The 26,092-nt window shown below is 41.8% G+C and overlaps 3 protein-coding genes across 4 annotated transcripts; 2 read left to right on the top strand and 1 right to left on the bottom strand.

Moving 5' to 3' along the window:
* Positions 1-5,323: 5,323 nt before the first annotated feature.
* LOC124998406 (early endosome antigen 1-like) lies at positions 5,324-15,162 on the bottom strand. The gene is made up of 17 exons (XM_047572779.1): positions 14,996-15,162; positions 14,723-14,771; positions 13,656-13,953; positions 13,488-13,572; positions 13,299-13,410; positions 12,409-12,518; positions 11,804-12,209; positions 11,618-11,722; positions 8,465-11,182; positions 7,794-7,941; positions 7,601-7,706; positions 7,039-7,219; positions 6,772-6,864; positions 6,068-6,154; positions 5,871-5,979; positions 5,718-5,791; positions 5,324-5,613 (listed from the first exon to the last, which is right to left on the bottom strand). The coding sequence occupies exons 1-17, from the start codon at positions 15,013-15,015 to the stop codon at positions 5,557-5,559; spliced, it is 4,758 nt and encodes a 1,585-aa protein (XP_047428735.1). The 5' UTR covers positions 15,016-15,162; the 3' UTR covers positions 5,324-5,556.
* An 827-nt stretch (positions 15,163-15,989) lies between these two features.
* On the top strand, positions 15,990-21,045 carry natd1. Of its 2 annotated transcripts, XR_007111057.1 has the most exons (4): positions 15,990-16,192; positions 17,482-17,600; positions 18,460-18,788; positions 18,899-21,045. XR_007111057.1 is itself a non-coding variant. In XM_047572822.1 (3 exons), exons 1-3 carry the CDS (start codon positions 16,093-16,095, stop codon positions 18,574-18,576), a joined length of 336 nt encoding a protein of 111 aa, XP_047428778.1. In that variant the 5' UTR covers positions 15,990-16,092; the 3' UTR covers positions 18,577-21,045. The 2 variants fall into 2 exon arrangements, 1 of the variants encoding a protein (XP_047428778.1); XM_047572822.1 differs by having other exon boundaries at positions 18,460-21,045.
* A 1,024-nt stretch (positions 21,046-22,069) lies between these two features.
* On the top strand, positions 22,070-25,227 carry tmem11 (transmembrane protein 11). Its single transcript, XM_047572819.1, has 2 exons — positions 22,070-22,205; positions 24,155-25,227. The coding sequence occupies exons 1-2, from the start codon at positions 22,159-22,161 to the stop codon at positions 24,669-24,671; spliced, it is 564 nt and encodes a 187-aa protein (XP_047428775.1). The 5' UTR covers positions 22,070-22,158; the 3' UTR covers positions 24,672-25,227.
* Positions 25,228-26,092: the final 865 nt, after the last annotated feature.

The raw sequence follows: 26,092 nt of genomic DNA, 5'->3' as shown, positions 1-26,092 counted from the left end.
CAGCAACAAAAACAAAACAAAAACGTAAGTAAACTTGGCATCAATCACGATGAAAAACAACACACGAACCAATAACTAAACAATAAACAATAAAAACAAATGAAAACTATAAAACAATCTTCTTCAAAATAGAAAAATGACAAAATAAAAACAGAATAAAAACCAAAAGGAGCACAAAATTGTGCCAAGTATAAAAATATATATATATTTGGAAGGACACACAGGACAGAAATCTTACGCCTGTTTGGAAATACCTGGCCGAGTGTTTGTACGTGTGCGTTTCACAAAACAACAACAAGATTCCAGCGTTGACCCAGATTCACCGGAGGCCAGCGCGGGCGAAGGAGGCCGAGGCCGAGCTGGTCTCCATATCAGTTTTCCAAATATAATAGGAAATAATATTTGAGGTATGTGAGGATTACTCCTGCTGGATGTGAAGCAAGAGTAGCACGAACAACATGACCTGAGACATGAAGACATGACGTTTATGCAGTAGACACTGGCGGGGGGCTGAAGCCTCCCGAAAATATCCTTAAGACCCCCTAAACTTGTTTTGTTTTCAGTTTTTAATCTTTTTTTTGCAAAAAAAAAAAAAAGTGCTGACAAATTCAACATAAATTGGCCAAAATATGAGCTTATATATGATCACTTAAATATGATCTTAAATCCGTCCGAGCGCTACATTGGCTAACATCCTGTGCATGGCCTCGGGGGCTAAGCCCCCCCTGCCTTTAAAACCTAGCGACGCCCCTGTTAAGTGTAATTATTTTAACTGTAATGACATGTTCTTCTGCTGTAGCTGTACACTTCATGATGTCAGGCCTGTAAATAGGTTTTGGGTTCAGTTAGGGGATGGAAGGACCAGATGGGGGATGTGAAGTGTGCTACGGGGACAGAGTGAGTCCAGAGACCTGCCGATACCCGGCGAGTTATTTAAAAAGCCTCCCCCACCACCACCACCACCCACCCCTCCACCGCCACCCCCTTCAATGCGGCAGGACAAAGTGGGCCAGGCTCCACCGATTTCAGCCCCGTACGAGAAGAGGAACCTTCCAGATTATCAGCATCTCGCTCCTGACCACCACACCACTGAATCAAGAGAGTAAAGACAGGACGTAGCACGGATATATATCATAACAGGATTATTTTCAGCATTTGCAGTTCTTTTTATGCATCATATCTATTCATTTTAACGTAAGATTTCTTCAAGCAGCAGAAAAGGAAAAAGGTCACCAGATAAACTTGCAATGAAAGCGTCTGCAGGCCTGAGAACGCAACAAACGTAAAGCAAGAAGACGTGTTTAGAACCTTCCTGCTCCAGTTGTTGGTGTGAAACTCCTAATCACCTAATGATGAAGTGCACTACGGAGAGAAGGGAGGGCTGGAGGTTGAATCCAGGTCACTCGTACTGTGCAGCGACGTCTGCACTCAGTCACTAAACTAATTACTCCAGGATTCTGCCTCGTACAAGGGGAAAGTGAGCGTGTGCGCACATTTTTATGGCCACAAATAATAATCACAAATAATGCTGAACAACGTGGTCTGGTTTCGCTGAAAAGACAATAAATAATTAAATACCTTGAGGCTCATTAGGCGTTGAAGCTGTTTGTTGCTGAGTTGCATCTCAGTGAACAACACGCATTTGTTACATTGACTGTATAAATATGTACCTGTAACAGGTGAAGTCGAAGCAAGTCGAGCTCCCCCTGGTGGCTGGAGGCTGAAGTATAGGTTATAAGTTCCACTCAGCCAAACTAAAACACTAATACACGTCAAATAATTTTACTTATGTGCTGAGTGTGGGTGTAGTAAAGCTCCAACATCTGCTCACTTCACAGTTGATTTTCGAGGTTCAGAATCCACTGGGTGACGTCACGATGGGTTTGTCCATACAGTCAATAGTTGCAGTGCGTAGTATTAATTAAACGTCAGTCTGGAGGACGTGCATGTGGGCGGGGCATCGATATCGTGGCTCTGCCCTCGGACCATACTGATCAGACACTGGCTCCAAATCAAGCAGCAACAAAAAACCCATGAAAAACTGCAACAAACTGCAGTTCATCGAGTGGCCACTAGAGGCTCCAAAAGTGAGTTCTAAACTATTTGTTTATTTTTTATTAAGGTTTAAAATTTTGCATATTTAAGGGTGTTCCCACTTTGGCTAACCTGAGCTAACAGGTAGCGGAGAGTTGGGTGGGCGGGTCTCAACGTCCGACACAACCCACATGTCCATATTTGGAGTAACCGGGAGTGGGCGGAGCAAAGCTCATCCAACATGGCGACCGCGGTCTCCGCCCACTCCGGGCTGCATTTTCGAGGCTCAGAATCCAATAGGTGACGTTACGATGGGTTTTGTCCATAGTATAAACAGTCAGTGAGTCTGGAGGAAGTGTGGGCGGGGCATCGATATTGTGGCTCCGCCCTATTGATAAGACTCACCTATAATGGCTTCAGTCTTACAGTCTATGGTTTGTTACAGTAGTTTCCCCCTAAAAACAAATCACCACCGTCCGTGCCAAAGTTATATTTGTATTGAAGTGTACGTGGGATTTATCCATTGTCATGGTAACGCTGATAAATCTGAGGTTGTGCAAACAAATCGCATGTAGGTCACAAGCTTCTAGATAGATAGATAGATAGATAGATAGATAGATAGATAGATAGATAGATAGGGCTGCCTCTGCACCGCCTGCAGTAATTGATCTTTGCATCATGACTAAATGGGCCACCACTTCTTTTTGCAGCCTGAGCAGGTGCACCTGTGTTCTGGTGGTTCTGCATCAGCCGCTGATCAGTCACGAGTTTGTGGAGCAGCAGCTCTACTCTGAACAAGCCCCGCAGGTGTTCACGAAAAGCCACAACTTCACACGTGAAAGGATGCAAAAACAAACTCAAGTTCATCTCAGTCCGCCAGTGAGAAATATTCTCTATTCAACACGGATTCAGGAGTGTTATTGTAGGACGTCCGTTTTACTTGTGTGAAATTCTTTCATTTCCATCGAGATAAATCTAGATTAATGAATCTGCCATATCTGATTAGTTGTTCTTAAACTAATATAAACATGTGTTTTTACTGCATTAGAACATCGGAGCTGATTCAGACACTCGTCAACATTATCACATTGGACAACATTAGGACACTTGTTCTTCTTCGTGGTTCCTAATAAACTAGTTGTGCTCAGAGTTCATGCAGAGGTGGATCTTGTAGACCACATTAGACCCTGATTAGACCTGACAATGTTTCTTTGGTCTTCTCCGACTGGTTGAATGAAAACCACATGCTTTTAAACCTCACTGAGAGGAACAGGGATGAAAGTTTCTGCCAGAGTTACCAGATATGGTTCCTTGCCCCATAAAGGGTTAATACTAACTCATAAAGAACTTCTAAAGGAGATATATTTTGTTTTTGTTGCTAATTAGCATTTCTAACCCAGACAATGGGCTAAACTGGTAAACATGAGCTGGCATTAGCTCTTAGCTCCAATCATCTGCGCATCGTCATCGAGTTGTTAGGAAAAGTATCCCAATGGAAAGACTCCCCGGAATAATGAGCCCACAGGTGCGGCGCCAACTCCACGATGATGCAGAAGGTTAAGAATCAGTTTTGCTCTTTCAGAAGCGTCGGCTCACATGGCCGGAGTTTCACACGCAGCAGCAGTCACAGGGAAGGAGAGACGAGTGTTGGGTTTTAATGAGGTGCGATGTTCCTCTTTAGGAATGTGACTCCAAAGACACAGACGGAGATGAGGCCTTCTGCGCCGAGAGCTGCGATTTAAAACGTACACAGAAACCAGATCTGCCGGGATAAAGAGCCGCCCAAAGAGTTTCCAAAGAGTTTCCAAAGAGTACAGTAAGAAAACCCCCCTGTAAAGGTTTCCTTTCCTGAAACGTTCGCTAAAATAATCTTTAAGGATCACCTGAGGCGAGATGTGACATATCTCTGAGGCTCTGGTTTTCTTAAAGGCTGCAAGAAGTGACCGTTTTTAATAAGACCCACATTCAAAGCGAGTTGTAAAATGTTTGGGATCAAAATCTCCAGACTTTGCATCATCTTACGCTGAGACATTTTAGCTAAATGCTAAATTTCACTTCTACCTTGTTCTTATTTTATTTTATTCTTATGTCAATGGTCATATATGTTTTTCTGATCCTTGGACAAAATCATTTACCTGCAGGGATCAGTAAAGTCATCTTGAATCTTTAATCTCTCCTTCAGGGTCAGTTTTCCATTTAAAGTTGATATCCTGCTGAATCACCTAATATTTACAGTGCACAACAATCAGCCATAACATTATGACCACCTAAAAACTAATACCTAACCCACCGAGGCCTGGACTTCTTTCAACCTCTGCATTGTAAACACAACATTACTAGAAAGAAGCAAAATATTCTTATATTCAATCAAATCGTCTTGAAGCCTTTTTTTTTGTTTTGCTTGACAAATATTCTTAAAATAAGCATAGCAAGCATAAGTTCTTGTCTCTGAACAGAATATAAGATGTATTTCTATGATACAAGGATTTTTTTTTTCAGTGTGAAGGAGTGGGTCTGTGGTATCTGGAGCCAAGAAGCAGATGCATGATCGGACAAGGCAGCACCTTGAACACGTTGTTGCTGGTTCTTGAAACCATTTCTTAACATTTTTATTGCTTTGTGGCAGGAAGAAAGAGGCCATCGAGGGGGTGGACATGGTGTGCAGTGATGCTTAGGTAGGAGCTATGAGTTAAATTTACATCCACATGAATTAAAAGGCTCCATGGTCGCCCAGCAGAACAGCATCAACCTCTTCACGTTGCATATCTGAATCTATTTCCAACCCTAATTTTAGGATTCTTGCCCTAAATCCTCCTTCACGACTTGTTCTAACACAGAAACGGCATCAGAAAGGTGGTGATTCAACTGGATGATCATTTTTGGAGGATGAAATAATAGGAACACATGTCAGTTCACTACCAGTAAAAACCACTGCCTCCGCAAACTCAGTTATTTAAAACTAAAGCTGAATAGTCCAGAGCCTTCGTGAAGATATTAGAGTGTATTCACTAGTGTACCTAATGAAGTGGCGCATTATCGATATCTGCTTATCCTCCAGAGGGTCCTTCCAGGTGTCACTGGGTGAGAGGCGACACACTAATCACTGCACCACCTGGTTGTCTTCATCCAATTATGTCAAAATATAACAATAATAAACTTCATTTTTTATTTAATTTGAGTGATTTTAAGTTGCTGCATTGACTTAAGTAAAGATTTCTGAATACTTCCTTCATTACAGCTTTAATGTGCATCTACAAACTGAAGTAAAAAAGACAATAAATAAGACCAATACAGAAATATTACGCACTTTATTGAACGTTTTTAATTTATTTTAATAACACAATTAAATTATCCACTCACTGTGCACTGTACTGGACTATAAATCAAATATATTAATATCAAATAGTGGTTTTAAATATTTTAAATGGAATAAAGGTGTATTTAGAATAAAAACTAATGCTGTGCTTGTTGCGCCCTCTGGTGGTAGACAGTCAAAACTGATTTATTTTCATCTTCCTGGACTCACAGCGACTCAAACAGCTTCATCCTTTCTTGGACGGAGAGGCCTTCTTTTAAACTCTGGAGGAAAAAGAAAAACATGCATAAATATAGAAGACGAAAGGTAAAGATGAAAAAACAGCAGATTTAGTGAAAGCATTTGTCTAAAAAATTAAAACGTTTACCTTTGATCGAACTATTTGACGCATGAGTGAAGATTTCTCAGTTTTCCTGTGGAGAGCAACGTTGTTCGAGTCCTCTGAGGAAACAAGAAGAATCTGTGACAATTACTCTCGTGGTTTAAAGTTAATGCAGGTAAAGTTAATGTAGAGTCTCACTGCTGTTCTGTCCTGAAGCGTCTCTGCTTGTTGACCACGGGGAGAAGGTGAAATCTTCCTCCTGGTTCATATAAAGAGCCTTCAGCTTATTCTGGGCGTATATTTTGTCCTGCAGAGCAGAAAATAAATCACGTTCTAACAGAATGAAGAATATAAACGATGAAGTGAAATGTGGAGGCTTAAAGAAGCTTCAGCACCATCCGAGCAATCTTCAACTCTTCTCTGAGAGAACGAGCTTCCTGTCTGAGAAACTGCATCTCTGCCTCCCTGGCCCTCAGGATCACCTGAAGATAGATATAAAGATCTTTATTTTATTTTAAGATGTTGATTAGGATTCATTCCAAAGAAATGTTCGGCTCTCCGGAGGTTAAAGGTGAGTTGAAATAATTACTTAAAACACACAGTATCTATATATCCATCTATCTAAATAAGTAACACATTTTTTTAGCCTTAACATTTACATTTAGCCTAAACAAATAACAATATAAAAAGGAATAAAGACCCTAAATTATGGGAAACAAATATAAACAATTGTGTGTCACTACTTAGTCTTTACATCTCACATTAATATACATGTAATTTAAGTCTTTTATTTTGTATTTAACATTATTTTTACCTTAAGATTAACACAGTTAGAGTTTGTAATCCCACACTTTAAAACAATATATTTTTAATTATTTTTAATTCAAGTAAATATAATAAATAATCACAGGGCTGGTGTGAAAGTTGATAGACAAAGCAAATTGGCAGATGATAAATTAGGCGAGACAAAATACAGATGAAGTGAGCATCAAATTAATAACCAGCATTAGCTACTTAATGTTGGTACAATGCAAACAGACTGCTCGCGTGTGTTATGATAAATGACTTTTACGATGATTTATATTGACAGAACTCTTACCTCCATCTCATAGAAGCTGTTTAGTTGAGCGTCGACATGCGATTGTTTCCCGTTTAGTGTCAAACACAGCTGAGACATTTCCTCTGACTCTCTCTTAAAAATACAGACAGAAAGAGGAAGAATCAAATTAAAAGAGGCTTCATTTATCAAGCAAAAACTACATTAATGCTAAATACTTACTGTGTATATAGTTTTCTATTTTCACGTTTATGTTTTTTCTCGTATTCACCCATAATAACAAAGCTGATCCTGATTCTGAGTCTCTACCTGTTTCTTTTTGAGCTCCTTGTTCTCCTTCTGGAACTGTAGCGTGGATTTCCTCTCGTCCTGCAGCTCCTGGTTCAGCTGAGAGTTCTCCAGACATTTCTCAGCGTGTTGGACCGACAGCGCCTCCAGCTCCTTGTGCAACAGCTGGATCTCCTTCCTGTGAAGAGTTTTAGAAGAAATTCTGAAAAGACGAAAACGTGACACATGCATTCGGTTAAAAACGCACACAAAGTTTACGTTATTATGGGAGATTGTCACAAATGTCGAGGCTGGAAGTAGAACATTTGAGTGTCTGCAAATGTCTGTGAAAAAACCTACAGAGATTTATGTGCATGCGTTTTAGTAGATGATTTAAAACAAACAACAAACTCAACATGTTGCAGCTAAACTTCACAGAAGAAAGATCTAAGCAGTTTAAATTAGATATGTTTCAAGCACATTTTAAATCTTAAATTGCTCCACGGTCTAAGCTTTATTTGCAAACATGCAGCCGTCGACACATTATACATATGAGGAACACTTGGAATAAACGGTGCAGTAGCAGAGTGAAAGAGTCACTCACTCGTATTGGATGCGAAGCTGTGCAGCGTCCGAACTCTCCCTGATGAGCTGAGACTGTCGGCTTCGCTCCAGCTCCTGTTTGTGGGCTCTCCTCATCGCTACGATGGCTGCGAGAAAGAAAACGTCAGTAAAATCCCTCAGATTAAAACACAACCTTCATGCAGAACCGATTTTCTTAAAGGCGTTTCTTCTACCTGCCATCGTGGCGGCCGTCTCCTCCTGCAGGAGCTGCTCCTTCTCCTTCAGGAGTCCAGCCACCTCCTCCTGATGCTGCTGCTGAAGATCTTCAATCCTTTTCCTGCTCATGTCCTCCACAGACGTCAGCTCCTGGTCACAGGAGGCCTGTTTTCACATCATATACATATATATATATATATGGGTGATTAACATCCTGAGACCCTGCATCTTCATATCAACATAAAGTTTTAGGTTTTATTGCAGCTTCTTCCTGCTTCATTTAAACTTTTATCCTCAGAACTAGACACTAGTTTGTGTAAAAACAAAACTTCAAAAATGTGCAAAACCTTATTAAATTTTACTTCTGCCTCATTTTTATTTTATTTTATTCGGATATCTATGCCTTGTTCATGTATGTTTTTCTGATCTTGTGACTTGAGATCCAGCAAAACATCTTCTCACAAATTTTCCTGGTATTCATCGAAAACTTTATCAGGATCTTTGCAAAACTTTCTTGTGATCTTATAAAATGTTCTTGCAAAAAAATCACTAAATATTCTGGCAGTCTTGTTTCTCTAGATTGCAAAGACTTCATAAAGACTTCCTCTCCTTCAATCTCCTAATAAATAAAACTTTCCACCTGGCTTTCTAACTCATTCAGAAACTTCATGCATTCAATCTTTGTCACCTGGAGTTTTTCAAGACCTTTCTGCTGAGCGTCCAACATTTGGATCCTGAACTCTTCTTCTGCTCCCCCCTCCGTGAAATGAGGCTTCTCTCTGCAGGGTTTGGTCTGTTTCTCTTTGGTGTAGTAGCCGTGCAGGTGTCTCATCTCGTCCTCGTGGATCTGCTGCAGCTCCTTGATCTTCTCTTGAAACTCCGTCTCCAGTTTCTGCATCCGTTCCTTGTGGTAAACCTCGACTTTCTGTATCTCCTCCAGGAGTCTCTGGTTGCCGGTCTCTGCAGACGTTACCTTTTGCTCGGCGCGCTCTAACTCTTCTCTGAGTGCGTTGTTGTCCTCCTGGAGGTGACATAAGGTTTGATTCAAAGCCTCCTGCTCATCCATTAAGCTGAGGTCCTGCTCCTTGTAGAGAGCTTGCAGCTTGTTCTCTTTTCGCTGAAGCTCCTCCTCCAAATCCAGGTATATCCTGTCTGATAAATAAATTAACTTTGCCTGCTCTTGCATGGAACTTAAGTCCACTGCAGAAGTATTTTCCACACTTTGATCCAAACTACACTCATTGTCATGATCAGAGATTTCCCGGCACAGCTGGCGTAAGAATTTCGACCTTGTTTGCAGCCGTGATATGAGTCTCTCTAACCAGTCGGGTTCTTTCTCTGCTTCCTTCTTCTTACCAGACTTGTCAGCTGCTTCTGAACCCGAGTCGTCTCCCTGCCCTTGCTCCTCGTAATAAGCCAACTCTGAAGGACTGATGTCCGTCATACTCGATGCACGATCTTCAGCTTCTTCTTGCTTATTTCCCGGAGTCACACTCTTGTGCCGTTGCTGAAATTTTAAGGCGGCGTAAATGAGCTCAGCTTCAGCACAGACTCTGCTGATCACGCTCTCTAAAGGTTCTGTCGCCGTCCTTCCTTTGGATTTTAGGGCTAATCTCTGGGAGATTATGTTTGTGTACCTGCGTGCGACGTCCCCACCGTCCTCCAGTGACATTGAGGATATTTGGCTGATTCCACGCTGACTCTGAAGCACAGACGCCATCTTTTCCACTACGAACAGCTCCCTCCTTAAACACTTCTCAGCGCTTTCCACGTCATCCGTTTGCATCGCTGAGATCTCATCACTGAGAATCTTTCCTCCTCCTTTGCTGATATTCTGCGATTCGTGCTGTTGCTTCTCTGCGTCTTTCTCCCCTTGCTGAAGGCAGGCGGCCACGGTGGCCAGCTGCCTCTCGAGGTCTTGGATATTAAGCGGAGTTGCGTGAATCCTGTCTCTGCAGACCTCCACGATGTTCAGGGCCACCTGAAACCTGCCGGCCAGGATCCTGGAGCGACTCTCCGTCTCTAGGGCGAAGCGCTGGCTCTGCTTGGCCTGAGTGTGGAGCAGCAGACTGAGGTGCTGAGCGGTCGCTCGGCTCTGAGTCAGCTGGGAGCAGATGTGCGGGTCCTGGCAGCTGATGTGGCTCTGATGTTCTTGCAGTCTTTGCGTGATGTCCCTGAGTTTCTCCTCCGTCACATACAGCTTGGTTTCAAGCAGCTGGATCAGGGATATGAACCTTTCCGGGTCGTCTCCTGCTCTGATATGGCCCTGGAACGAAGCATCGATTGAACGCGAGCGCGTTCTTACATTTTCTGACAAATGGTAACCGTCGGTCGCATTTGAGCTGGTTTCGTTCACGGCCGTCTGCTCAATAGACTTCTGCTGAGTGGAAGCACAGGTGCAAACCTTCAACACGTCGTTCAGCTTCACCTCCGTCTCCTCCAGACTGTTCCCTAAGACTTCCATCTTCAGCAAAACCTCACTCAGCTCTTGCTCCTTGCTGTCCAGCTGCCTCTCATAGCCTTCACGCATCTCCTGTGTTTCAGCCTCCCTTTCATGCACCTTCCCCAACGCCAGCTGCAGCTCCTCGCTGACCTTCTCATATGAGTGCTCCAGGTTGTAGTAGTGTGTTTCTTCTGTTTTCAGGCGGCCCTGCAGCCGGCTCACCTCCCTGTCCGCCTCCGACAGCTGGTTCTGCAGCTCCTGACAGCGGCGGTCCAGCTGCTCCCTGTCCTCTTGGAGGCGCTGCACGGCGGACACCGTACGCGCCAGCTCCTCCTGAAGCTGCCGCTGGGCCTCCTCAATTTCCCTCGTCCACGTCTGACTCTTACTCAGGCTCTCCACCTGCTGCTCTGCCCTGTCCAGCCTCTCCTGAAGCTCTTGCGAGTGTCGCTCAGCTTGCGCCAGGCTGCCGGACAAGCTCCTCCGCTCCCTCTCCTGACTCTCCTGAAGCAGCGCGAGGTGCTTCTGCAGCCGAGCGTCTTTCTTAACCTGCGCCTCCTCATTGGCGCGAAGCTGAGCCGTCGCCTCCTGCAGGTGATTCCGCAGCCGTTCGGCCTCCTGCTGGTGACCCTCCAGCTCCTGCTGCAGCTGCATCAAGTGCACCTCGGTGTCCTTCCTCTGCTCCTCGGTGCTGTTCAGCTGGGTCTTCAGGGAGGCCAAGCAACGCTCCCACTCCACCTGCTGCTCCTGAAACCGCTGCCGATCTTTCTCCAGGTGGGCTTGTGCCAGAGCCGTGGCGTCGCCGGTGACCAGCAGCTGCGCTTGCTGGGCCAAGAGGTCGACCCTCCGCCGCAGCTCCTCCTCTCGGGCCTCCTCCTGGCTCGCCTTCAGCGCCTCCAGCTCAGAGCGGAGGTCCTGGTTCATCTTCTGCAGCCGCTTTAAAGCCAAAGCTTGTTCTGAAGAGTTCTAGAGGAAAATAAAGGACACGTCAAGCCATATTTTAATTTAAAAGACGGTATAGAGGGTATGCACTGTCAGATAAGTATGTGGATGTTGTTGTTTTGGCTTAGTTATGGCCAACAGTAACTATTTCAGTTCCAACAATAAATAACAATAAAACAAATAGTGTTAGCATCTTTTATTTAGCTACATTTATCAGAACAGAAATGACCTAAAATTAACTGAAACTGAGGCTAATCAACTTTTCCAAATCCACACTAGTTCGTATGGATCATTGTTGAGTCCAGTTGTCCTTAATTTGATCATATAATCCAGATTTTTCCTGGTCTCTCTGTATTTACTGCTACATTTCACCATGTTTTTGCCACTCTAGGGGGGCGTGGGAGGAAGTGACGTCAATGCACACCCTCTATTGATAACTGAAACTCAAATTTCCAGTACCTGTGGACAGAAGTGTGAGTGAGCCTCTTTCTCTAGTTGTAGCTCATCCTGCAGGTTCCTGTTTATCTGCTGGAGTCGAGATAGTTCCCTCTGTGTTTGTTCCAGCTGTAGAAAGAGGACAGCGTTCATTCATCTTTTTATTTATTCTTCTCCTTTGCCACGGTGCAGCTGTAAATCTAATCTCACCTCTTTGACCAGTTGCCCAGTTTGCTGCTCACATGCTTCGTTTTCCTTCTTGCAGACGTCGTCGTTGTCGGTGGTGGTGGTGGTGGTGGAGTTCACTGACTGCTCCTGGCTCTGAGATGTGGATCCAGGTTGCTGCTCGCTCTGCACGTTTGAACCATTCGACGTCGTCTCTGTCGACGTGGAGACTTCGACACATGGAGGCGCATCTAATGACTCTCTGCTGCTTTGCGTGCGCTGGTCAGCAGCAGCTTCCTCCGGCGACTGTGGAGGATCGGAAAGAGTCGTCGGCGTGGGGAGTGAGGGAGTCTGGGCTCCTTCTGGCTGCACTTTGGACTCCGGTTCTTGCTGCTGTTGATCTGAAGCCTCCGTCCAGTCTCCGGTTTGATGCTCTTTATCCAAATGGGAGCTGGGCAGAATACAGAAACGTGTTTATCTCCAAAAGAAGAATCAAAGGTGACTGAACTTGTAGGGTTTTCTTGAAGAGCTTTTCAACCAAGGCTTCAGTTCTAATAGACCTGTTTTGTGGATCTCGGTTCTGTAAACTGCATGTTTGTTATCTCCAAATCTGACACCAATGATGCAGCTTTTTAAAGAAATGAAATAACCTTGTGGCGCCTTGAGTGAGACCAGGACGGACATTCTTCAATACGGCGTGGACCCAGTTGTGTCTCATCCCGGCGGTCATTGCACAAAGAGTGTAGACGCCGTCTCTGGTCTGTGGAAAAAAAACAGAAACACAGGTTCACGATGTCCCCTGACCAAATATAGTGTGGACATTTTTGCAGATCTCCTCTGCTCGTGCTGACCGCGTGTTTTTCTTCTAACCTAGAAAACATTTTATTTGGTGTGCTGACCTGTCCCAGGAAGCAGTACCAAGAAATAGTCCACTTGTTTTAACACCTTTTTGCTCTTTTCCATGAAATAAACAAATTATGTTCACGCAGCAAAAACAGCATCACTAGAAAGAAGCAAAATATTCTTATATTCAATCAAATTATCTTGTATTAAGAGAAAAAATCTGCCAATGGGTTAAACTTTTTTTGCTTCTGAACGAAAGAAAGATGCATGTCTTTGATACAAGGATTGTTTTTGCTGTCTTGAAATTCTTTTTTTTTTTGCAGTGCAGCAGTATTGGTCTAAGATTTGTAGACATGACAGTGATCTCCAGGCCAGCAGCTTTATTCAGCTGCTTACTCACATCCTTGTGCTCTGGATCTTCTTTAATCTTTCAGACACACATAGTGTCTACATGCACACACCTAAGGCCAGTTTAGAAACAAAATAGCAACGTGAACCTTTCTGCACCATTCCTGCTCCAAACTGGATCAGTATAAAACCCACCCTCATTTTCAAACTAAAGTTCAATTAAGACATTTATGTTATTTGGTTATTGGTGCAGATTCATCCCAGAATCTCACCAGCAGAAACAGTGGATTGAGAGTAAAATAGAAAAATATCACATACAGATGCATAAGGATCATAATGTTTGAAGTACCTGTTTCTTTCCTTTGTCGCAGGGAAGAGGACACGCGTTAGTGGAAACCAAAGAGGAGGAAGACTCCGGAGGCTGAGGGGAGCTGCTCGTCTTCATTTGGTCTTTTTTAATTCTTTAGTGGAAACATAAACGGAGCAGAATGATGAAGGCAGGAGTTTCTTAAAAATCTCGAGAAAATGAACAACAAACCTGAGCTGCTCTTCGAAATCCTGACTTCTCCTCTCTGGGTTTTGTACTTTATTCCCTTGCTTACTCACAACCTTGCTCTCCGAATCTATTGCAGAAGCAAAAAAAGCAGTTCTTGAGACTTTTCAGTGACTGGAAAATATATTAAAAAAAAAAAAAAAGTATATTTACCATCTCTGTTAGACCTTTGGTCGAGTCTGCTGAGCGAGCGGCTGCTTCTCATGAACGGAGCGACGGACAGAGAGCTGGTGTGCAGGGATGAAAAGCTCCGGCTGCTGCAGAGGCGGAGGGCAGGTCTGGACGGGCCGGGGCCTCGTCCCGTGGGCTGGGGGCCCAGGCTGCCCCTTTTCAGACTGCCCCCAGCTTTACTGGCAGCTGCAGCCGAGTCCCCACCTCTGCTGCCGAGGCTGTTGCTTCTTCCATAAGTGGGTTTAGACGCGCTGGTGCCAGATGTTAACGCTGCTACGTCCTTTAAAGGTTAAAATAAGCCAGAAAATTCATCTTTTTTTTTGTTTGTTTTTAGCTTTGAGTATGATAATAATCAGATGTTAAACATCACACCTCGGGCTCATCCCCATCCTCCCAGTTCGGACTCTTTGACACCAGAGAGAATCTTAATCCCGACAAGAGCTCTTAATTTGCTTAAGTGCCATGTGATCGACGCCGCGACCGCGGGTGCACAGTTCAACCTTAATCACACATCAGAAACAGGCGATCTAATCTAGTCTGAGTAGATGCAGCCTCTGCCTCTGACTGCAGAGGCAATGAATCTGTGGCCGCACGGAGGAATCAATTAGAGGGGCATGAAGAGGCATGAAGAGGCCTGACTTGGCGATTTGCGCTGGTTTAAACTGCTTCAGCTTTAATGGAGCTTGTAAATCAAAGTGAACCTGTGCACATCTTGCAGAAAACTGTTCTCAAACGAACATCACGGTTAATACGGTCTGACACTTTCATGCACAGAGCAAGAAATTTAGTTTAGACATTAGAAATGATCAGATATCTGTTAATGAGCTGCAAAATAAAATATTAAACCAGAACTTCATTCATGATTTATCATTATTTTTTTTTTCTGTCACTACAAATCTGGAAAAACACAGGAGCAGTGGATTAAAGGTCGTGTGTTATGTTGCATGTTTTGGCTGAAATGTATTGTGAATCGTGTTTGAATGAGAATAAATAATTAATCTATTCCACAGCAAATCACAGTCTGGAACAAGATCTTGATCTGCACTTACTTTTCCTGCCTTCTTCTGCGTAGGTTTGTTGGGCTTCTCATTGCACCTGCTGCAGAATGACAGACAGCATCCTTTACTTTCACAAAACACTTATTTAAATATGTTTTAATTGGTTGTATTAAAATTCATTCACATAAAGCATTCGTTTAAAAGTGTCAAAGTCAAAAAGTCACACTAATAACTGAAGCTCTGTCCTCCTTTATTGGTTTAATGCTCTTGTTTAATGCTCATGTAAATCAAAAATAACGAGTGAATATGTAAATGTTGACTTACCTTTGCTTCTTGGACATCATTTTCAGGAGCAAGATGATTTAAAAGATGTGAGTCTCCTCTCAGTCGGGCAGAAACCAGACTGAGCAAACTGAGTTGTGTAGGATTAGGCCGACAGCTTAACAGGATTACTACACCAGTGAACTTGAACGCACCGACAGAATAAAGTGAATATACTTCAAATGTTTATAAAGTTAATGTCAAACTAGAAGATTAGCGCCTGTACCTGACCTGAACCATCACTTGCTTCTAGTCTGGATAAAAGACACTTTTATACATTGAGGTTTTTGAGTAGATTGTTGTCGCCTAGTAGATTCTGCACCTAAACGAGTGTGTCGCTGCGATGCTTTGAGCTACAGTGAGTTGTCTGGGGTAAAGGAAGAGGTCAAAGATAAGGATAAGGAGGAGAATCCAGCTGTACTTACACTGGGATACAGCCATAACATTATGACCAGTGTGTGGCATCAAAGTCCTGTAAAAAGATGAAGCTAAAGTTAAATTAATAGGAAAATTTAAAATAATTTAAAAAAACAATATCAATCAATAAATAAATAAAATATAAATTTTATAAAATATAAAAATATAGTAAGATGCAAGAACATTAAAAACACAATGAAGGAAAATAAATAAATATCTAATAAATAATATTTATTAGATATTTAATATTACATATTTAATATATTTAATACTTTTATAAACACCTTACCTCAGGCTGTTTCTAGAGATTGCTGCCAAACTAAATTTCGTTGTAATTTGTGCGTAAATTAGCATTAATGCTAACTAAATTAGCATTAGATAAATGGGAGTTTAAAGTACTTCGCATATTTTTGTTTTGTTAAATTGTGTTGTTTGTGTTTTTGTGACCAGTCCTCGCGTTGGTTTATGTTGTGGGAATAAATGTAATAAATCTAAAAATTATCTTGAAGAAAAAAACAAAAACATTTCCGGTATATTTCCTCCCTTGTGCGCTGATTGGCCGGCCGCCGTCACGTGACCTCACAGCTGTTTCCGTGTTTTCCACAATAGCCATTTCGGGCTAACAGTGCTGGCACAGTTCGCTGAGGAAAAGTGTGTTTTGCGTGAACTCCAGCGGCGCTATTATGGCCCAAGCCTCCCAAACTAACGCCCCCGACGCGACCAGCTCCCAGATACAAGTGGAACACGACAGAAAGCGTCGACAATTTGTTATAAGGCTAAACGGTAAGTCCGACAATTAGCTCCATTTTTTAACACTTAATGTTTCCTTCTTCCTTAACTCCAGCTGCCATTTCAGAAGCAGATACGTCATTAATTTCACATAATCCTCATGACAACTGCTTAATTTGACTTTAATTTGAATCCGAGTCAGAAATGTTCCGCCAGAGCTGCTGACTTCCTGGTCTTCACCATCTAAACACGTTTTCTTTGTTCCACTCCTGATGGCACATTTCAACAAGACGATTTAAGATGAAGGAAACTCTTTATTTATCCCGCACGTATACAGAGTATAACGAACAGTGGAATGTATTTTACCTGTACCTGCAGCCAGTAGTACAAAAAAAAGCAATGCAGTAATAATTACACATGGCACATCATGTATAAATATAATTATGTATAACTGAGCAGCAAAAATATGGAGATATAGATAAACAGAGAAATGGATAAACAGAATAAAAAGATACTCGTACTGGCTTATATGCAAAAGTACAATGGACTATACATGGTTTTTAATTGCACAGATGGACCGAGTGTAACTGGGTAATGAAGTTGTTAAACCCTGAGGTGTAATAATATTGGCACACACACACACACACTGCATAGCCAATAAAAGTCTCCACCTGGAACAGGTAGGAGCCTCCTATTGGATAAACACTGCATGGCAACAAGTTACTTAACCCCAAATGATGCGGTGAGTCATTTCTTAACCATGTGGAAAGACACATCCTGTGGTGGTGGAAAAGTTGTTAGTCTGTTTGAGAAGGGTCAAATCAACTGCTGCGAAATCTGGGGTGAGAACTGTCCAGCGCTGCATCATTAAAAACTAGAAGGATAGCGGGGAATCATCATCTTCTGATTGATAGCGATGGGCGATCACTTCAAAGTTTGGCCACACAAAATAACTTTAACAGCTGCAGAATAAAAAGAAATAACTGTTTGTTTTCGTTTGGAGCCGTGACATTCCCCAGCTTTGCGTGTCCAGTATTTCCAGATTTTTCAGTGCTTTACCAACGTAAATATCCCTCTTTAATTAGTATTAATGTTTGAATACACACTCCTCAGTTTCATTTAACTATTCAACAGCTTGCAGATAAAACGGTGGAGGCGGTTGTTCCCTGAATCACAACCTTATCAGCCTCCGCTTCTCCTCAGCGACGTTATCCCGTCTCTCCAGAAACCTGTGATCTGATCTTACTGAGCGGCTCTGTACAGAGTATTTTATCTAGACGTCACTCTGCTTGCACTGCTCTTTGATCATCTGTAGAAAAACTACAACGTGTGTCTGCTCTCAGGATCCCATGACCGTGCAGTTCTTCTGTACGAATACGTTGGAAAGAAGACGGTGGACTTGCAACACACGGAAGTTCCTGATGCCTACAGAGGGAGAGGCATCGCCAAACACCTGGCCAAGGTGCAGTCATTCGTTTTAGTCAAGTCAAGGCCTAATGTATGAGAAATGAAGGATGTTTAACCTTAAGCTGCAACACATAGATGATTACTTACTACTAACTAAGCTTTAGCCTCAATATAAGTGAATTACAGCACGTGGTTAAAAGCTGACATTTTTAAAATGAGAGTTATTGCCCAACTTTTAACTCATATATTTTATTTTATTTATTTGATAGGGACAGTGCACATTAATGAACATCTACTCAGGCAGCAATAGATGCAAATACACCTTGACTATATTATAGCAATGCTAATTTGCATCCACAATCCAGAGGAAGGTAACACAAAAACATGATAGGACATAGGATAGGACAACAGTAACAAGAGCTCAGCACTAGACAAGACAGTACATTACTAAGTAAGTACGTTTTGACGTGAGACAACGTTTATTCACCCCACACATGGGAAATTACCTTGGCAATAAAAGACGATGTTAAATTTGAAAGAATGTAGAAAATATACAAGAATATAACAGTACTCTGATATCCTGTATTTACAGTGTGAGCTGGGAATTAAACAATGCTAAAAAAAAAAAGTGTAATATAATATAATTGTTAAGATACTAAATGTGAACAGTGAGGTAGTTAGTGCTAAAAAAAAAAGCAGATTATTGTGCAAAAAGAAGAAGAATCTCAGTAAAAAGATCTCAAAAATAAAAGACTGGTTCAGATCTGATTGGCCTGAACTGAAAGAGCATTTTGTCCGTAAGCTGTTTTTCTGGAGGCCCTGGTCCTGGTTCTTTTTTTTTTAAAAGAAAGTCAGACATGAAATGTGGGGATAAATATTTCTATCTAATTGTGTGTGTTCTTTTGTGACGGCAGGCAGCCATGGATTTCGTGGTGGAAGAGGACCTCAAAGCTCACTTGACCTGCTGGTACATCCAGAAATACGTCAAAGAGAATCCTCAGCCTCAGTACTTCGAACACATCTATCAATGATGGGACGGAGGAAGAGACTCAGGAACACTGTGCAACAGCATGCTTTGGATGAAACACAATAAAAAGACTTTTCCAGGCATCGTTTAACCGGAGACGCTGATCTCGCCACCGAAGACGCCTGTGAGCCGGAAAACCGAGCGGCCGGTTACAGCGTCTCCGTAACACAAACAGGAAGTGAATCAGCCGGTCACGACATGTTCCAACAACCAAAGGTGAAGCCTGTTACCTCAGACAGAAACTTCCAGGCGTATGAACGCAGATGTGAGTCAAGTCTAATTTCTGTCCTCTTTTTTTTTTTTTTTGACTTGGTGGTTGTGAGCAGCGCTGCAAGATGACCGACCCTGATGTGGAGCAGTGACCTCCGCATATTTTTTAACCTCTTTCATTATTTTCTTTGTTTTGTTTTTTGCCAAATTTAGCCCCATGTGTTGAGCTAGGAAAGTTATTTTCTAGATAACTGCAAAGAGATGTAGGCATTTTGAACTCATTTCAGCCTAAATTTGGTTTGAATTTCTCTCCATTTTCTTCATCATTCCCAATAACTGTAAATTAATCCATTAATGTGTCAAAGGTGCAGGGATTTGTAAAAGCGGTTTAATAAATTAGGTGTAAAATCTGTCACTGTTTAGAGCAACAGCGTGGAGCACTGTTATACATTCAGGGCATTTAACGTAACACGGGGTCGGACGGTCCTTTGTTCTCTCGCTCAGGAACATAACACTGGGTGGCTGAAGCCTAGCTATTCCTATCCACGTTTTTCCTCTTCGGCTTCTTTAAATAATGTCAAAATATATATAGATTTTGTCTCTTCAGAGGAGTGAATTCTTCTTCAAAAAGGCTAACAACCATAATAAGACTAAGTGGTGTCATAACGTTGGTTAGCTCCAAAAACAGAGCTAAAACAAAGGCAACAGGGCTGGTTTCTTGAAGACGGATCTTCTTCAGTTTTCTTCAGACTTTTGGCGCGAACTGAAGAAGCTACTTCAGTGAAATGTCTCCAGTAAACCAGAAAAGTCCAGTTGACTTTGTTTTAGCTTGTTTTCTTTGGATCTAACGTGACCTGGAAGACCAAGAACCTTCACAGACATGCAGGTGGTTATTAAGACGACCCAGGTTCTATGAGTGTGGCCATCAGGGGATCCGAGAGAGAGATGACAAATACAGAAACGACGAAGCTAAAGCAGGAAAGTAAAGAATTTCCATGTGTTTTGGGATTATATTTCTAGATAAAGACCAGTAGAACGTCTAACTATCGGGGTAAGTTCACGAGATCTTCTAAAAGCTCTGACGCCAAGTGATTTGTTTATTAATAGTAATATACTATAGTAGGAAGTGAACACTGAAAACCAAGGATTACCTCACTGACCCCAGTTCCTGCTTCGTGGTTTCAGGAGGTTTCGCAGTTGACAATCTTACGTGTTGGGGAAAGATAAATAAAAATAAAAACCTCAGGTCACTCAACACCGCAGTGCAGATGCAGGAAACCCATTTGTAAAAACACGCCAAGGAATTCAGAGTATTCTTTCCTTTTTTTCTGTGTGTGTTTATACTTGTTTGTTTCATTGAAAGTTTCTATGTTACAGTCCTTTTTTTTTTTTAATGTACTGTAGGTCTCCCATGCTCCAGAATGTTTCTTTAAACTTTTTAGTTCATGCTATTGAGACTGTGTGACTCTGAAAACTCCAAAAAGAGCTGCTTCTAACCACCCGTTTCTGGATTAGGGCTATGGCTTTCTGTTACGTCGTTAATTGATTTTTTTATTAAATCACGATTTCAGCTGTGCAGAACATTAGCGTAGAAGTGACATGTATCTACACCAGGCCTCAGAAACACAAAGATATGTGCATGAGAACGGCTTTATTTGCTGGTTTTGTTTTATTAAAATACATAAAACACGCTTGAGGTGGTGGAAATAGGAAAACTTTTTCTCAAACTTATACATCACACCTAATTCTTGTTAATTAGGTTCTAATTGTTTTTGTTTTTTTCATATAATCATGGCTCTAGTCTTTGGGCAAAGCTAATGCTAATGTTAGCCACTTTAGCAACGTGCTATCACCAAACGTAAGACGGTTTTTCCAGAAATAAACTGAATCCCCTGGGTCTTCGGTTTTTCAGATGCCAAAAGTGCAAGCTCTGCAGAAGTGGGGGGAGTTATGCAAACTATTGGAAATACAACTTTTATCTTAACTGTTGGTTTTTCCCACTTTTTGATGCATAAATGTTACAACGTTCCTACCGGCCTGGTGGCACTAAACAACTTCCTACTTCCACAGCTTTTATTTTTACACATCTAAACAAGACAATCAAAAGAGTTTTCACAACATGGGACCTTTTAAGTTTTGAGCAAGTGGCTCAAATAAACGGGTCAAACTGTCCTAGTCCTTGTTACATGGTTTTTGTGCTTGAGGCTTCTTTGTTGTTCTTGTTGTCGATGACTAAATAAATAAATAAGTATAATACTCATCACACTGTTGTCTTGGTATTTACAGTCAAATGGCTGATTGTGAAGAGCAGATGCTAAGAAAACTTGCAGTGATTTTTTTTATTGCATTAAAGATGCTGCATGTATGTTGCATTTTCAAAATAAAATCAGAATTACTTTATTGATCCCAGGGGGAAATTACTTCATTCATTCATACCATAATTTAACCATTAATAATTTGATGAATATATAAAACTGTATTCAGCACAAAATCTAAATTTATTGGTGGTGGATTACTTTTGCGCCATCAAGTGGCAGCTTGAAGAATGACATTATCAGACATTATACATTAGGCAGCTAATCAGTGTAAATAAGCACATTGCTAATATTTATAGAGAAGATTATTTCACTTGTCACCTGTTCATATACAGCCTCATGATGCAAAGTAATATCTAGTGAAATCTGATAGGGATCTTTTGAAAACTTGGATCTAGTTTCGAGATAATCCACCAACTCCAGCAAAAAATACACAAAAACTCTGGATTCTGTCACATAGAGTATTGTCTGCTGCTAATAATGCAAAAGCAAATGCTCTATCATTAAGTAAAAAGTAAGACAACATAGCTAAGTGCTGGAAAAAATAAACAAAATAAGTATATTAATCTTAACATAAGATGTCCTAGATATATTATTATATTATTACTAAAAAAAAATAATAATAAAATTTACTCAAAAACAAATATGTTATTCAGTTGATTTTTGTTATAAATTACTAAATGTAAATGTGCCCTCTCAAACGTCTGTATCCGGGATTATGGGTAATGTAGTGCTTATTCGAATCCAAATGGCGCTTCTACTACATTTACACTCTAAAATTACTAAAATGTATACATGTTATTTATTTTTGGACCATTTTCTGTGTCTATTTTTATTGTTCAAACAGATTCGTTGATTTTATTGCCAGATATATGGATAAAATGTTGTGACCTCTCAAACTTCAATGTGCCATTACCAAACACGTAACGGTTTTCTGTTGCATTGTGGGCAATATAGTTCTTGTTCGAATCTAAGCGGCGCTTTACAGCGCTTACACACTACATTACCCAGAATGCCGGCCATCGTCATACGTCAACGGCAATCACAGTTGCATCTCCAACATGGCGTCGCTGGGAAGGAGGCGCGGTGTCCCAGTAAGCAGGGAGAGGTCAGTTACTCCACATCTTGGCCTTTAAACGAAAATGTTTTAACGGGAGACATCGTTTTGTCGGCGTCGCCCCTCGTCGGGCCCCGTACAAGCGCGATGTTTGAGATTCAAAGTTGAGCGTTCCGCGCGGAGAAGTCGGGATTTTACCCCCTCGGTTAGCGAACGTTAGCTGGTTAGCATGTGGCTAGTCAGCTAACGTTAGCAAGGAAACAAACTCTCAGCTCATGTGATGTTTTGTTTTTTTTCCCCCCACTTGCAAATTCAGTGTTGAGGGGGGAAAAGTGTAGTTTTAGCGGAAAACTGCTGGGGGCACTTTAATGGCATGCAGCGGCTTAAAAGATGCACATCTGCGGCTGAGCTGTGAGTGTTGTCCGCTGTGTTTGTTCGGTTCTCAACTTGGCTGGCCAGTCCTCAACTTTCTGCACACGTTGCCTGTTAAATGTGCTGCGTTCAGGTACAATGTGTCCCCAGCTGGGTGGGCTCACCTGTGTCTAAAGCTCATTCAGATTTACCTGATGCACTAGAAACGGAGCCGAACTAGCTCGATGTTTGTGTTTTGTTTTGCAATGGAAGGCCTCACTTATCCACACTAATATTTCTGTCAGATTAAAAATAATTGTTCACACACTTAACTCATTGTCCTCCAAATTTGAACCATTTTCAGTGTCTTTTATATTGCATAATTATTTATAAGTGCAGTCTACTACCCAGTAAATAGTAGTTAGTTGAAAATAAGTTGACTAAAATGTGATGTAACAAAAATATGCTTCATAAATAATGAAATTGACCCAGGAGGACTGAAGTTGCATGGTCGATGGAAGACAAATACAATATTTATTGACTTAGTAATGAAATGGGAAAGAGCTAATTGCATAGTCTGGACATTTCAACTAAATGTTGACAAGTTTTTTTTTAAAAAAAAAGTTAAAAGTCACTTGATTGTGTAATAAGTACAATAAAAAGTTGCAAAGTGAACCAGTCCTCAACTTTCTGCCATGCACAAGTTGCCTGTTAAATGTGCTGCATTCAAGTACAACATGTTCCCGGACGGGTGATCCCAGTGTCTAGCTAACCCCAACGCCCAGTCTTGACGTGCACCTCCCCTTAAATGCAACTACGTGACAGAGAGTTGAAGAGCTTTTATTGTTCCACTTGATAGTAGCGTGTTTTCTTTTTAGTATTTCCAGCTGTTTCTCCATGTCTGTCGCTATCGAAGTGATTGTTTTGGATCAATAAAGATGGAACCCGTGGACAAAAGGTTAATTGAGGAGGGTTAGAGATATAAACATGTGTATGACTGGTTTTTGGCACAAGTTTCAGAGTTGCAGGAAGTAGAAACAAAAACTAACTGGACCCAGTGCCGACTTGGTGGCGTTGTCACAGATCGAGCCAGACTGACGGGGTGCAAGTAGAAATGACTTTGAAAGCTCCTTAATTCAGATTTACATGAGCCACTTAAACTCTGTCTTTGCAGCGGAAGTATCTGTATATGATCGACACAAAAAAAATACTCCAAGCCTGACATTTAAGAACACTTGTTGAATTAGTAATGAAATAGGAAAGTACTAATTGGATGTTCTGGACGTTTTAATTACATTTTGACATGTTTTTGGATATAATCACACGATCATGTAATTAGTACAATAAAATACTGACTTATTGACTGACGATTGCAAAGTAAAAGCGATTTTTCTAAAAATTTCTGGACATGTTTCCATTGAAAGGTGTTTTGTGACTCCTTGTATCATCTCTGGTGACGGGAAAATGCACTTTTATATCAATCAAAAGTGTTTTAGCTTTAGATATGTGAAAGTTTTTTCCATTACCAGTTTGTATTGTGATATTTGAGTTTTGTGCATTTTTGGGAGGAACGGAAACGCAACTGATTGAAAACACGTAGCCTAACTTTGAACTCTGTTATCTTCCCGCTCTCTTCTCTCTCTCCGCAGGGGAGTGATGGCGGCGTCCGACTGCTACATTGTGCACGAGATCTACAACGGGGAGAACGCACAGGACCAGTTTGAGTACGAGTTGGAGCAGGCGCTGGAGGCCCAGTACAAATACATCGTCATCGAGCCCACGCGGATCGGCGACGAGACGGCCCGCTGGATCACCGTGGGCAACTGCCTGCACAAGACGGCCGTGTTGTCGGGCGCCGCCTGCCTCCTGACGCCGCTTTCGCTGCCCGCCGAGTACTCGCGCTACGTGGCGCTGCCCGCCGGCGCCCTCAGCGTGGCCTGCTCCGCCCTCTACGGCATTTCATGGCAGTTTGACCCCTGCTGCAAGTACCAGGTGGAATACGACAGCCAAAAACTCTCGCGGCTGCCCCTGCACACACTGACCTCCTCGACGCCCGTCGTACTGGTACGCAGAGATGACGTCCACAGAAAGAGACTCCATAACACGATAGCGCTGGCTGCCCTGGCGTATTGCGTCAAGAAGATCTATGAACTCTATGCGGTATGAGTGCACACTGAAGAGGATTTAAAAAAAAAACAAAAAAAACAACGAGAAAAAACAAGGAAAAAACAAAAAAAACGGAACCAACCCACCCTGAGATGTAAGACAAGTGGATCAGGCCCAGCAACGAGCTCCACGCGTGGTGGGTGCCTCCATTTTTTGAACTTCGATCAGAGGGATATAGTTAAAACTAGAAGGAATTGTTTTTTCCCCCCTCCCCATATATTTCCTTTACTTCTAAGTGACGACAAACCGCACACTCATGCCCGTAGTTCTCTCGCGCCCCCTCCTCCCCTGCATCCTCGACACTCGACAAGCTCGTGCACGAAAGGCCGCGATGGAAAAGCTCCTCTGGACCGACTCGTATCGGGAGTAGAAGTGGACAGACATGTTTTGTGCTCTCCCCCCCCTTCTTTCCCTCGTAGTTTTACTGTACCCCTTTCTTGCTGATCAGTACACACACCCTTTCATTAAACATTAGGATATTTCAAAAATCAACTTTCTGTATGTTATTTTGCTTTTTGTTTTCATTAAATGGATTCTACATGATGTTCAGAAAATAGCTCCGACTTACTTCACGTTGTGTCTTGTTCGTGTAGATTTTCTGATCGACGACAACATGCGAGTGTGTGTTTTATTAACGTTAAACCAGAGCCAAAATATAAACTGTTTGCTCTAGATAACACACAACTATTCTTCTATTCATCCAGTGGTTTTTCAGGAGGAAGTGTGAATGAAGAAGACCTGCAACAGCTTGATAATAAAGTGTTACTCAGATGTGAATTAGTTGAATTCTCCACGGCCTTGAGTAGAAAACTAGATTATTTGAGTTCCTATTGTTTAGAAAAAAACTAATCTTTGCCGTCATTACAAAACATTTTCCACTGAAAATATTTGACACTGTCGCCGGTTCTGAGTCGTGAGTTGGATGTTAAAACCCAAAAAGTCTTTCATCCTGCAGGACTTTTCTTGGGTTGAGAGGGGATGAAACGCACAGAGAGCAGCTTCACTCACAGGAATGTCCTCATAAACTCAAGTTTGTTGATTTGTGGCCAGAGACGGCTAATTATTTATCAGCTGACACCGGTGCAGACGGTTCACGTCCTCAACCCGCAGCTATGCTAAAAAGCTAGTTAACCCTTCATGGGCCACTCATTGAAATACTGAGAAATTCTATTATTATAGAAGGTCAGACGACTGTTTTACTTTTGTGAAATAGTTCAAATCATTTAATTTTCATGGAGAAAATCAATGTTAATTACATTTATGTAGTTCCTGGTCTTTAAGTTGAAAACATTATCACATTAGACATCATTAGGCCACTTCTTGTTCACGGTACCTAATACATCAGCTATAAATCATGCTTCTAAACCTCAGTGACAGGAAGAGCGACACCACAATTTAAAATGTGTGTGGAAGTTAGTAAA

Source organism: Mugil cephalus, chromosome 20, assembly GCF_022458985.1.
Source record: "Mugil cephalus isolate CIBA_MC_2020 chromosome 20, CIBA_Mcephalus_1.1, whole genome shotgun sequence".
NCBI classification, from domain to species: Eukaryota; Metazoa; Chordata; class Actinopteri; order Mugiliformes; family Mugilidae; genus Mugil; species Mugil cephalus.
This window is presented reverse-complemented; position numbering and strand designations above follow the sequence as displayed.

What these genes read in the sequence shown, in the direction of transcription:
- LOC124998406 (XM_047572779.1), bottom strand. Translation starts at nt 15,015, where the DNA reads ATGATGTCCAAGAAGCAAAG. An exon ending in CGCAGAAGAAGGCAGGAAAA is followed by an intron (nt 13,954 to 14,722) that starts GTAAGTGCAGAT and finishes TAACCTTTAAAG; the next exon opens with GACGTAGCAGCGTTAACATC. An exon ending in CGCTTCAGGACAGAACAGCA is followed by an intron (nt 5,792 to 5,870) that starts GTGAGACTCTAC and finishes TTGTTTCCTCAG; the next exon opens with AGGACTCGAACAACGTTGCT.
- tmem11 (XM_047572819.1), top strand. Translation starts at nt 22,159, where the DNA reads ATGGCGTCGCTGGGAAGGAGGCGCGGTGTCCCAGTAAGCAGGGAGAG. An exon ending in GTCCCAGTAAGCAGGGAGAG is followed by an intron (nt 22,206 to 24,154) that starts GTCAGTTACTCC and finishes CTCTCTCCGCAG; the next exon opens with GGGAGTGATGGCGGCGTCCG.
- natd1 (XM_047572822.1), top strand. Translation starts at nt 16,093, where the DNA reads ATGGCCCAAGCCTCCCAAACTAACGCCCCCGACGCGACCAGCTCCCAG. An exon ending in ATTTGTTATAAGGCTAAACG is followed by an intron (nt 16,193 to 17,481) that starts GTAAGTCCGACA and finishes GTCTGCTCTCAG; the next exon opens with GATCCCATGACCGTGCAGTT. An exon ending in TCGCCAAACACCTGGCCAAG is followed by an intron (nt 17,601 to 18,459) that starts GTGCAGTCATTC and finishes TTGTGACGGCAG; the next exon opens with GCAGCCATGGATTTCGTGGT.